The sequence below is a fragment of the Anolis carolinensis genome, chromosome 4, assembly GCF_035594765.1.
Source record: "Anolis carolinensis isolate JA03-04 chromosome 4, rAnoCar3.1.pri, whole genome shotgun sequence".
Classification (NCBI taxonomy): domain Eukaryota; kingdom Metazoa; phylum Chordata; class Lepidosauria; order Squamata; family Dactyloidae; genus Anolis; species Anolis carolinensis.
Genome location: NC_085844.1, coordinates 146,138,728 through 146,151,236, shown reverse-complemented (window position 1 = coordinate 146,151,236; position 12,509 = coordinate 146,138,728). Strand labels below are relative to the sequence as shown.

Here is a 12,509-nt window from a genome sequence, read left to right as displayed (position 1 = left end):
GTCGCTTCTGGTATGAGAGAATTGGTTGTCTACAGAGACATTGCCCCGGGGATGGCCGGATGTGTTACCATTCTGCTGGAAGGCTTCTCTTATGTCCCTGGAAGCTAGAGCTGACAGACGGTAGCTCACCCCATCTCATGGATTCGAACCAACAACCTTCAGGTCATCAGCCCAACCTTCAGGTCAGCAGTCCAGCCAGCACAAGAGTTTAACCCATTGCACCACCTCGTCATGTTCAAATTAAATTATAAGGGTAAACGAGATTACTTGAATGGAAATAATAGTATGAAACAAAGTTTTTCTGCCTTTTTGGTTTTAAGCGTTTCTGACGATTTTCAGTCATAGGAGTGAGGTGGAGCCCCTCCACATCAGCAGGTTTTTCAGAATCCACTGCTTTCATTTTAGTATTGTAGCTAGGAATATTACTGGTTTTCCAGATATGGTTAAGATTTTTCATTTTGAGATCATTGCAGTCAGATCACGTTGGTTGGTATGCGAATGAGGAGTAAAATTTGCCTGTGCATTTTAATTTAATTTGTGTATATTTTATCAGATTGATTTATGTTCTGGACATAGGGATGGTGAGACAAATAATGCAGTGGTATGAGAGCCAGCCCTAAAGTGGGGTAATGGTTTGAGTGTTGAACTAGGACTCTTGAGACCAGGGTTTGATTCCCTATTTGGCTATGGAAACCCGCTGGGGGCACTTCCAGACAGGCTCTTTATCCAAGGATCTGATCCAAGGTTTTCTGTTTATTCCAAATTATCTGGCAGTGCGGACTCAGTTTAAAGCAGAAAACCTGGGATCAGATCCTGGGCTATAGGGTCTGTCTGATCTTGGGTGAATATCATACTCTCAGCACCAGAAAACCTCTTGTCTTAGGTTGTCTTAGAATTTCCGGAAATGACTTGGAGACACATTAAAGCAAGTTAACTTTCATGTAGTTTTTGATTTGTACACAAAAAGCTATATGGGAGTATTTACAATCCTTGCCATTCATATTCAATACCTTTGAATATTGTGTGTGTGCAGTTTAATGTTTTTGTTTTAAATTGACAAAGAGAAAGGGTATATTGGGTAGCCAGGTACAGAACCTGTAAAACTTGTCATCCAGGAAAATGGTCACCCTGTTCTTGCCTTGAGCAACATTTCTTAGGTCGTAGCCAACAGCTGATGAGTTAACTTGCCTTACTTAAGACTACAGCGTGTTTCAAAATAATGGACTCAGTTTCAAAGCAGTATATTTCAGGATGGCAACATGTTACAGTTACACAAAATGTTACAAAGTGTTTAATGAGTTGTCAAGTTTTACTAACCATTTTGAGCCAGAAACAAATTTTAAAAATAACCCTACAAATGGAGAATATCTCACTGGACACCAAAAACATGAAAATCAGATTCTGCAAACTCTGTCCAGTCAGTATAAATCAGTTTCACTACCCAGATTTATCTTTGTGCTGAAGTCCAAATGAAGTACATGTCTTTTCGCTGGATCGACCATTTCAAATTGATGCCAAATTCTCTGTGTACCTGACCTGTCCCAAAAGCTGGTTTACAATATTCTAACCTACTCACAAGCGAATTCCCCTACTCACAAACTTTCTTCCTTTTGTAAAATCAACCAAGGAATGGCCACTGATTCTTCTGTTTTGCTTTCAAAATGCAATGGCATTATTCAGAATAGTCATTTTAATAGTAAATTAAAATGATTTTAGTTAAAAATGTATGCATATTAAAATACGGTATATCAGGGCAGTATACAAATATTAGAAATAAATACTGTACAAGTAATGTGTAATTCATTTCTTAAAGTAGATGTGAATTTGGTTTTATACACAATGGAAAATGGTAACTTCTCCCTTTTTTGGCCTCAGTGATGGTTCTTGTAGGGAGCTGATGGTGTTCCCCTTCCATCTTTCTATCACAAGTATTTATTCTTAATGGCAATCCAAATGACTGAAAAACTCAAAATATAGTAATACCAATACAGAATTAGTATTGTATCATCCTCCCTGAAATGGTACTACCATAATTTCCTAAAGATCCATTTGAGTGATGTTCAACCCCAAATTAAATTGATCAGTAAAAAATGCTTAATCAAGTAAAAAGATGGCTCTAGTTAATCACTTAGCAGCTTAATTTGTTCATTTTCATAGAAAACATGGGTGCTCAGCATCATCCTTTTTCTCCTGAGGTGAAAGGGTGAAATAGCATGCTTGACTAAAGGCAGGATTATGTTGCTAGGATGCCAAGAGCAAGAGCCATCTTACTTTTCCAATTGGTTGTTTTTTGAGTAGTTGGTAACAAGGTCTTGTTGAAGAATCTGGGGCACTTTGATGCCCTTGCACACTACACAACTGTAGTGCTATGATTGCATGTTAAGTGCCATGGCAACATCCTATGAAATCATGGAGTTTGGTGATGCACCACAGCTCTCTCTGGGTGAGAACTTTAAATGCCTCTCCTTAAACTACAGATCCCAGGATTGCACAGGATGTTGTGATTGCAATTAAAGCACTGTAATTGTTTGCAGCCCCTGGTGGCACAGTGGGTTAAACCGCTGAGTTGTTAAACTTGCTGACCAAAAGGTCAGCTGTTTGAATCTGAGGAGCAAGGTGAGCTTCCGCTGTTAGCCCCAGCTTTTGCCAGCCTAGCAGTTCGAAAACATGCAAATATGAGTAAGTCAATAGGTACCGCTCCAGTGGGAAGGTAATGGCGCTTCATGCAGTCATGTCAGCCACATGACCTTGGAGGTGTCTACGGTCAACGCTGGCTCTTCTGCTTAGAAATGGAGATGAGCACCAACCCCCAGAGTCAGACATGACTAGACTTAATGTCAGGGGAAAACCTTTGCCTTTACCTAATTATTTGGTGTGTAAGAGTCCTAATTGCTTCCTGCTTTTCAGAGCCTCCCTCTTTCCAAAATAATTTAATAGGCTGAAAGATGACTACTCACTTCCCTGACATTATCAAATAGAAACCTCCCCACACCCAGGATCCAACAGTATTGAGAAAAGAACTCATAAGGGTTAGCAAGAGATATGCCCTGAGTCCCTTCAGGGAGAGAGGTGTGAGTTAGGAATAAATTATTTATTATTATTATTATTATTATTATTATTATTATTATTATTATTATTATTATTTTATTGTATGACACAGCAAACAAAATAGTTATGCTGGATTTCGTATCACAAAATCACAAGTCGAACACTTCCCAAGTGTCTAGAACTGTGTGATGTATTTTCGGATGATGCGCAGATTGTAATTTTGTCAATGTCTATTGTTTCCAAATGCTGGCTGAGATCTTTTGGCACAGCACCCAATGTGCCAATCACTACTGGGACCACCTGCACTGGTTTCTGCCAGAGTCTTTGAAGTTCAATCTTGAGGTCTTGGTAGCGGCTGAGTTTTTCCTGTTGTTTTTCGTCAATGCGACTGTCACCTGGGATGGCAACATCAATGATCCAAACCTTTTTCTTTTCCACAACTGTGATGTCTGGTGTGTTGTGTTCCAGAACTTTGTCAGTCTGGATTCGGAAGTCCCACAGTATTTTTGCGTGCTCGTTTTCCAATACTTTTGCAGGTTTGTGATCCCATCAGTTCTTTACTGCTGGGAGGTGGTACTTGAGGCATAAGTTCCAATGAATCATTTGGGCCACATAGTTGTGTCTCTGTTTGTAGTCTGACTGTCTGCGATTTTCTTACAGCAGCTGAGGATATGATCAATGGTTTCATTGGTTTCCTTGCACAGTTTGCATTTTAGGTTGTTATTATTATTATTATTATTATTATTATTATTATTATTATTATTATTATTATTATTATATGATCCTCTTGTCTGGAAAAGACTAATTTTTTGTCGCAGCATCAGAAATTACCTTAGCTGGTGAAATATAACAAAGGCAGTGGAGCGACTAAAATAGAGTGCATGGTATGGGCCAGAAGCCTTTTCACACTGTGCATTTATAGCACTGTGATTTCGCTTGAACTGTTCTAACTGTTTCTTGGGTATGTAGCTTGGTGAGGCACCACAATGACTGAAAATTCTCAATGCTTCTCCCTAAACCAGGAATCCTAGGATTTCATAGAAAGTTGTCATGCTAGTTACAGTTGAATCACATTGCTTTAATTGTATAGTGCGAAAGTGCCCTAGGCAGAGAAGAAAATAAATCTGAGAAGATTGCTGGTTGGTCTGGTTTTTTGTGTCACTTTAGCAGGCACAAAATGACACTCAGTACCACTGGAGCCTAAAGATGCCCAACGATCACTGATGTTCTTGTCATCAGTTCCCCAGAAGGGCTACCTGAAGTTTTATGTATTTATGGTTTGTTCATTTCATTTTTAAAAAAAACAAACAAATACATAAAACTTTTCTTGTTGGTGTTGAAGAAAGAGTAATCTCTCTGCCTGGTAAGCATTTATACATGGAACAGGACACCTTGCCATCATGTTTTTTGCCTGCATACATTGAACCAAACCAGCCTCTGAGAGGCTCCCTGTAGCTTTCAAGTTGTCCAGGAGATAAGGCACATGCTGGAAACAGAGCCAACTACTTTGGGCTTCTGAAAAACATTCACAAATACAGTTATAATTTTCTTTCCCCTCCTGCCCCACTGAGTTTTTGAATGGAGTCTTTGTGGGTGTGGGGAGGGGGAGTTATATGCAGGCAGTTTCCCAAAAAGATTGTGTTTTCCTGCCCACACTTTTCTTGAAGTTTTTTGTCTTCATAAAACAGGGGCCTTGAGAACACTTGAACTTTTAACCACGTAAAAGTCTGGCAAAACAGAAAAGTTGCTCTGTAAAATTCACCAAATAAAAGGAGTGCCAGAGAACCTTTCACTTCTCAGACATCAGAGACAATACTTGAAGGCCTTTGAGACTTTGAATTTCTCGTGAACGTTTCCTAGATTCCTCTTGCATTGGCCTATTTTCTCTCGGGCATTTTTTTTTACAAATGTAATGCCAACCTGGAAGTTAGAAAAAGAGGCCTCTCCTATAGTGAGAGAGTTGATCCTATCAGTGCGTGAGAAAGTTCTGCTTGTGTTGGCAGGGTAGAGCCAAAATGGGTGAAAACGGAAGGCACAGTGCCAGAGGTAGGGCTGGGACCAATATTTGCTGTTGTATGTTCACGGGTCAAAAAATGGGCTTCAGGAAAATCCATCAAGAGGAATAATAGACCAGCAAGAATTTTGCACAATTTTCTAACCTTATTTGAACATTCTAAAAGTTTGGGAATGAAAACTTTTGTTTTATTTTGTTGCTAACAAAATTTCCTTTGGGATATTTGAATGTGGAAAGAGTATTGTGGAGGAAAAGAGAGAAAGCTACCATCATTTTTCACCTTCACAAAATAGTGAGGATTTAAATCCTTAGTCAAAGTTGCATTCTTGCCCGCCCCCCCCCAAAAAAAGTCCACCCTTTCCCTCATTATCTTTCATTCCCTGATGTTGGCAAATGGATAACCATCTCTTGCCCAAGATCTGAACTGAGTGATTGCAGGAAGTTCCTGAAACTAAAAAATAGCCTAAGGGTCACCTGTGACCCTAAAGTCATCCCAGTGTAGACTCTCATATAGTTATTCCCATATATGCTCATAGAAAGCATTAAGTTTTGTCTGTCAGTGTTGTGCCTTCAACTCACCTATCAACATGTGGTGACTGTGTGGAGTTCATAGGGTTTCCTTAACCGAGGAATCCTCAGAGGTGGTTTTGCCAGTTCCTTCCTCTAAAATAGAGCATATATTTATTGACCATCTCCCATCCAAGTACTAACTAGAGCTGTCTCTGTTTAGCTTCGAAGCCTTTAGGGTAAAGGCCCCTGTTCCTCAAATTCAAAAAGCCTGGCTCCCCTACTCCCACTATTAAACTTAAAAAGAAGTAGTAATGATGGGTTGCTGTCAGTTTTCCAGGCTGTATGGCCATGTTCCATAAGTATTTTCTCCTGGCATTTCACCAATTGCAACATTCACACTTGCCTCAAACAGACAAGAGTTCTTTCTCCCACCCTGGGCATTCAACAGATATATAAACCTCACTTACTAGTTTCCAACAGACCTCACAACCTCTGAGGATGCCTGCCATAGATGTGGGTGAAGCATCAGGACAGAATGCTTCTGGAACATGACCATACAGCCCAAAAAACTCACAGCACCCAGTGATTCTGGCCATTAGAGCCATCAACAGCTCAGTAGTAATGATGACCTGCCTTTCCTAGAAACCTCTCTGTGAAGGACCCATCTGTACTATTTAACTTCGAAAATTACACATTTTCAAAACCTGTAGTATATTTCTAGCCAGTTTTGATTTTGTGGGTGTTTTTTTTTTAAAATCCTTGAAATTTCTAGGAGGCCCTTGGGATGGAAAATTGCCCCCAGACCTTCTGCAGTTTGCTGGCCCAGCTCTAAGAGAAGACATATATCAGAAATTCATTATTTCCAGAAACCTTAATGATATAACAAAACCCATTTGTCATTATTCTTCAATCTGTCTACTTTTTTAAGGGAGTGGTTGCCTATCATTGTAAGGTCACATTTACACATTGAAAGATATTGAACACTGCTATTTCAGTAAATCATTTCAAGATGCAGCAAAACATCTGTATCCACAGGTGATATGTTATCGGTGAAATCATAGTTATGTGATATAGCCAAATACCATTTAGATACTTTCTTTTGGCCTCAGCATACCATAGAGCTGTGGCAGAGAATTTAGAGAGGTATCCTCTAGGAATTTAGTATGTCTTCCCGTGCAACTCTATGCTAACTTCTAACATATAGAATTGCCTGAAGGACCTAAAAACATGCATAGAAACAATTTTCCCACAAGAGTGGGTAAATAAAGCCACAGGTATGCATTTCATAATCACAGGGATCATACTGTATCATAAAATAGACAGTTACACATCATATCTCACTCCATTACTTGGTTTCTGCATGCTTTATTGTTGGTGTAAACGTAACATTTGGTATTATTTGACAACAATATGCATGAAAACTTTTTGTTAATTTTGTTATATTACCTTATCTATCCTAGCTTGTCAGTTTATTCTTTGAATATCACAGTCCAGGTAGGAGAAATAACAACTTCATGGAAGACAATGAATATACTGAAATAGATCAATAGTCCATAAAACTGTCAAATGTAAGATTGTTTGTTTTGCTCCTTTATTGCATGTGTTATCCTTGAAAAGTATTGTGCTCATGTAATGAACCTTTTGCCCAAAAGCAAAAGTTAATCTTTAAGATCAGAGAAAGGCAAAGTACAGCCCTCTAGCTATTGTGGGACTGCAGCGTCTAACCAGATAAACATTGGTAAGAAATTTTCAGACATACTATCCAACATCATGGAAGGGGAACATATTTTGCCCAACCCTGATTAAGCTAGATGACTGATTTGTTCAGTAGACCATGTGAGAAATGCATTGCAAGCTAGAGAGTGAATCATCATTTTTGTTAGCCACCCTGAGATTGGGACCTGGTCAAAGTAAGCAGTTGTGGAATGGATCAGTCAGACCTCAGCAGGTGTAAATGCCACCTTGAGCAATTGGCCTCCTGCCCTTGTCTGGGCAGGAAAGTTTTCTGCTCAACTTGCTCTGCTTGAATCCCTAGCTTTGTCAGTTCAATCTAGTGACCCCAGGGACTTTGGAGAGCAGAGCACACTCTTCTGTTCTTACCTTGAGCATGGATTACCATGGCCACAAATGAACTGTAGCAGTTTTTAGATGTACTAGTTTGCTAGTGGCCCAAAATTGTTTTTAAAAATAACTCAAAAAAGGCCTAAACTAGTGGTCATGGGAGGTTTGCTCCAATTAGGATGGAACTACATAGGAAGACGGCAGATGCTTATATTTAACCAGTGGTCACCTGCAGAAGACAGTAGACTGCTCTCTTGCACTGTGTGTGTCTATGTGTCTAGATTGCTGAATGTTTGAGTTTCTGGTTTCAGGAGAGGATGTGTGGCAGCAAGCTTGAAAATAGTACATGTGAAAAGGATCTGGGAGTCTTAGTAGACCACTAGCTGAACATGAGGCAACAGTATTTTATTTTTATTTATTTATTTATTATTCAAAATGATATGCCGCCACTCCCCTAGGGCTCGGGGCGGCTTACAAGAACAGGCTAAAATCTAACAATTTAAAAACATCTTAAAAAACATCTTTAAAACATCCTAAAAGCATCTTTTAAAAACATCAATAACAGAAATCAAAAGCCTGCCAAAACAGGTGTGTCTTACATGCCCTGCTAAAGGCTGATAAGTCCCGCAATGATGTGTCAGCTAAAACCAATGCAATTCTAGAAGGCATTAATAGGAATATAGTGTTTAGACTTTAGATTGAGGGCAGTCGTAGTCTGTTCTGCTTTGATCAGACCTCCTTTGGAACACAGATTTCCTTCTGTCCTTTCTTATTTTATTCTTATATACTTCCATAGTTCATATTCTCAAACCTTCATGCCTGGGAGAAGATTATCCTTAGTAATATTAGTTTTACTCACTTCTGATTTTGTTCCCCATTGTTCAGTTTTGAAGTTACATTTCCGTACTTTTGTTTGCATCAAACCATGAATCACATTACCTGTTGGTTTTAAAAGGTGGAAACCTGCAAGATCCTTAGAAGACGGGGTTTGCTTCAAGCACTTGGAATGCTGTTCTGTAGAACATTTTCTGCTAGTGGGTTTTCAAATGGCATGGATTGATCTCTGTATGCTGGTGTTGTGTGAATAGTGTGCAAGCTGGTTGAATACTTCAAGGAACAGTGCTTAATGGGATTGAACTTGATACTTGGAACAAGCTACCTTTGGGGCGGTTCAGTTCTCAGACTCCCAAAGTTTACATCACCATTTGGTGTGCTGGGAGTTATAGTCCAAAAAAGTAACTTTCCCAAACTATGACTTTGCAACCCTGAGAGGGAGCTGATCCCTTAATTAGATAGCACATATCAGTGACAGAGTGTGCTTTGTAATCAGAATTTCCCAGCTTTTGACTTACAGCACAGAGCTTAGTTTAGAGAGCTATTGATTGGCAGTATAGGTAGTACAGACTGAAGTGGATCAGTGATTGAACTTAGTACAAGTAGGAAGTAAAAATAAAGTATTTTTTTTTAGTAGAAGGAAGTCGTACCACATGTGCACTTCATTGCTTCTCACTTAGTAAAAAGCCAAAATAGTTTTAGTGGAATGATTATGTAATAGATACACACCTCATTGCTTCTCATTTATCTGTTCGTTAACTGCAGTTAAGCATTAGCAAATCAACACATAATGGTGGATTTCCTCAAATTTTAAATAACAATTTGTAGACGTTAATTATGAGAAAATGCCTCCTGCATTGAGATGCCTTAATGTTGAATTGGGTAACTGATTTTGAAGTTACAAGCTGTACAGAAGAATGAGCTCCAGCCTAAGTTAATAACTAAAGCAAGCAAAAACTAAGTATTTTTCCATATCGGAGGGCTCTTCCAGACAGTACCTTTATCCCAGGAGCTCCCGCTTCAAAATGGGAGTTCTTGGGATAAACACGGGAGCAATCGCTATAAATGGCAAAAAAACGCGAGATTTTCAGGTGCAGGAATATCCCGGTTCTGGCCTGAAAATGCATATCTTTGAATGTCTGTATGTCCCTATACTCAGAAAACATGAGATTTTTAAATCTGGGTTTGTTCCTAGGTTTTCAGTGTCGATTCCTGATTGGCGGTATGCAAAAAAGAAGATGACAATTGTTTACAAGGTGAAAACTTTGTCCTGGGAAAGGGAGCCTTGTCCTTCACCCGTTTAATGAAGTTTGTAGCTGAAAAATGAAGTTGCTGGGGTGCAACAACTACTTTCAGAATAAGGACTACACAATGAAACAGGAACACGCACTTTAAAACCAGGAACAGAATGCCATTATTACTATAATTATTCAGACCTTGTTGTATGGCTATCTGTCCAGACAGGTTTTGTGCTGTAGTTGTGCCAGGGAAGAACAGAGTGATGTTGCTGAGTTATATATGTTGGTTTCTCATTGGGTTTATGCTAACAACGTGGGTAAAGTTTAGTAAATGGCAAAAGTTTTTTCTTTGCAGGAGGCACATCGTTACACAGGTACAGGACAAAGTTCCTCCAGCCAGAACAAAGTTTTGGCCATTTACTAAACTTTCCCCATGTTTTTATGATAGACCAAATGAGGTACCGTCATGTATAACCCAATAACATCACCCCGTGTTCCACGCCACAAGTACATGACCAAACCTGTCTAACAGATGGCCAAACAGACTCTAAAAAGTGACAATAATGACAAAGTTCTGTTTCTGGCCTGAAAGTGTGTGTTCCTATTTGATTATGTAGTCCTCACGTGGGAAGTAGGGGTCCTACCCCATGAACTTTGTTTTTGCGCCAGAAATTTCATTAAATGTATGGAGTGCAAAGTTTCTCTGGCCAGGACAAAGTTGACTCCTTCTAGTCAACATTGTACATCTTTTCACAATAATAGCAATGAGGAACAGATATGCATAACCCAGGAGCATCACCCTGTAGTTCCCTTGCACAAGTATATAACCACACTTGTCCCTGGCCAAACAACCAGGGACAGAACTTATACAATGATTCACTTATTTGCATATTCACATCTTAAATTCCTTTTTTAAAAACCTGCTGAAATTTCTGGGTGACATTCTGCAGCAGCCATCATGGGGGCTGTAAAATCCCAGGGCAAAGCAGCAAGTGTGGACAACTGAGGCAGAAATCCCGGGACCAACAGGTCTGTATTTTGACCTCTTCTCAGGTCCCGGGTTTTTTTGCCCCTGACTAAAACCCACAATATGATTCTGCCTGGAAGTGCCCTCAGTTCAATTTCCAGCACTGCAAACTGTTTGTTCTACATATGAAATTGTGCTTTCACATTAAATGTTTTGGTTCATTGCTTCTGGTTTCCAGAGATTTCTCTCTGTTGTGAATGATTCTGAATAGATTGTAAGACATCACTTGACAAAGTTATACCTGTTGCACCTTTCATTTATCATGTTGCTTCTTTTTTTTTTCTTCAGGAAAGCGATAATCAAACTATGTCTGCCAACTTAAAATACCTTTCGCTGGGGATATTGGTCTTCCAGACAACGAGTTTGGTGCTGACTATGCGCTATTCCCGGACGTTGAAAGAAGAAGGGCCTCGTTATTTATCTTCAACTGCCGTAGTTATTGCCGAACTTCTAAAGATTATGGCCTGTATTTTGTTGGTTTACAAAGACAGCAGTACGTTTTTCGTTATTTCTTCCTTTGTTTATTTCTAAATGCATCAAGAGCCAGTTAAAATATTGTCAGTACAAGTGAGATCTGTTCACAAAGTTAAAAATAAATAAATACATAAATAAATAATAATAAATGATTGATTTTGATAAGACCCATAGATAAATTGAGGGACAGCCTGCCTCGTCAGTGTCACCTTGGGGGCCAGCTGCCCCTGGCCTCTGCCACCATTTCCACAGTCAGGCATTCAAAAGGCCAGAAATGATGCCATGGTGGAGAGAGTACAGGAGTCAGTGCTTCTTTTAGGTTCTCCCAGGACAGACTTAGCTTTTGCCTTTTGCCATCCTACTCAGGCCCTTTCTACACTGCTATGTAAAATCCAGATTATTTGATTTGAATGGGATTATATGGCAGTGAAGACTCATATAATCCAATTCAAAGCAGATAATGTAGCCCGGGCTGTGGCACAGGCTGGTGAGCAGCCAGCTGCAGCAAGCTGCAACAAATCACTCTGACTAAGAGGTCATGAGTTCGAGGCCAGCTCGGAGCCTGCGTTTGTCTCTGTCTTTGTTCTATGTTAAGGCATTGAATGTTTGCCTTATATGTGTAATGTGATCCGCCCTGAGTCCCCTTCGGGGTGAGAAGGGCGGAATATAAATACTGTAAATAAATAAATAAATAATCTGCTTTTATAATCTAGATTACATGGTTGGCAGGCGTCAGAGAAGGGTGTGGTTCCTTTTTAAAATAAATAAGAGTTATGATATAATACCAGGTTTTTGGGGCTGATTTTTTGAATAAAAGTTTGAGACTTCTACATGAGTTTATACAGTACATAGCTAAATTCCTTGTTTTACTATAAAATGATCCCCTGAAGAGGCAGACCATTGAAAATCTTACCTCTTCAGCAGTAAGTACTAGTAATTGCTGTACATTTATTAAAACAACCCAATGGTCTGAATTCAATATTGTGTTATCAGATATATGTGCTTTCTTCTGGTCTTATCCTATAGCAGCCTACAATACCAATCAAAACTTTGTGCCAGTGGAATTTCCATGGCACAATTTTCGGCTCGCCCCCCACCCAATTCTGTAGGTGGCAATAAATAAGTCACCTGAATGATCCAACTGAATCCTGGCTACCACTTGCATTATTTCAGTTTTTTTAAAACAATTTTTTATTTTTAAAAACACAAAAATACATACCGTAGACATACAAAACATTTACAATTTCCATCACCAACACGAGGATTGTTTTCTTTTTACATATTCGTTTCTTTGTGAGACAAT

The 12,509-nt window shown here is 39.3% G+C and overlaps 1 protein-coding gene across 2 annotated transcripts in view; it reads left to right on the top strand.

Moving 5' to 3' along the window:
• The window catches only part of slc35a3 (solute carrier family 35 member A3), a 39,027-nt gene that overhangs the window by 13,246 nt on the left and 13,272 nt on the right, over positions 1 to 12,509 (top strand). For both annotated transcript variants that reach the window (XM_003219994.4, XM_008109157.3), the window contains exon 2: positions 11,021 to 11,225. In XM_003219994.4, coding sequence (XP_003220042.1) covers positions 11,039 to 11,225 — 187 coding nt within the window. In that variant the 5' untranslated portion in view covers positions 11,021 to 11,038. The remainder of the gene's footprint in view (positions 1 to 11,020; positions 11,226 to 12,509) is intronic.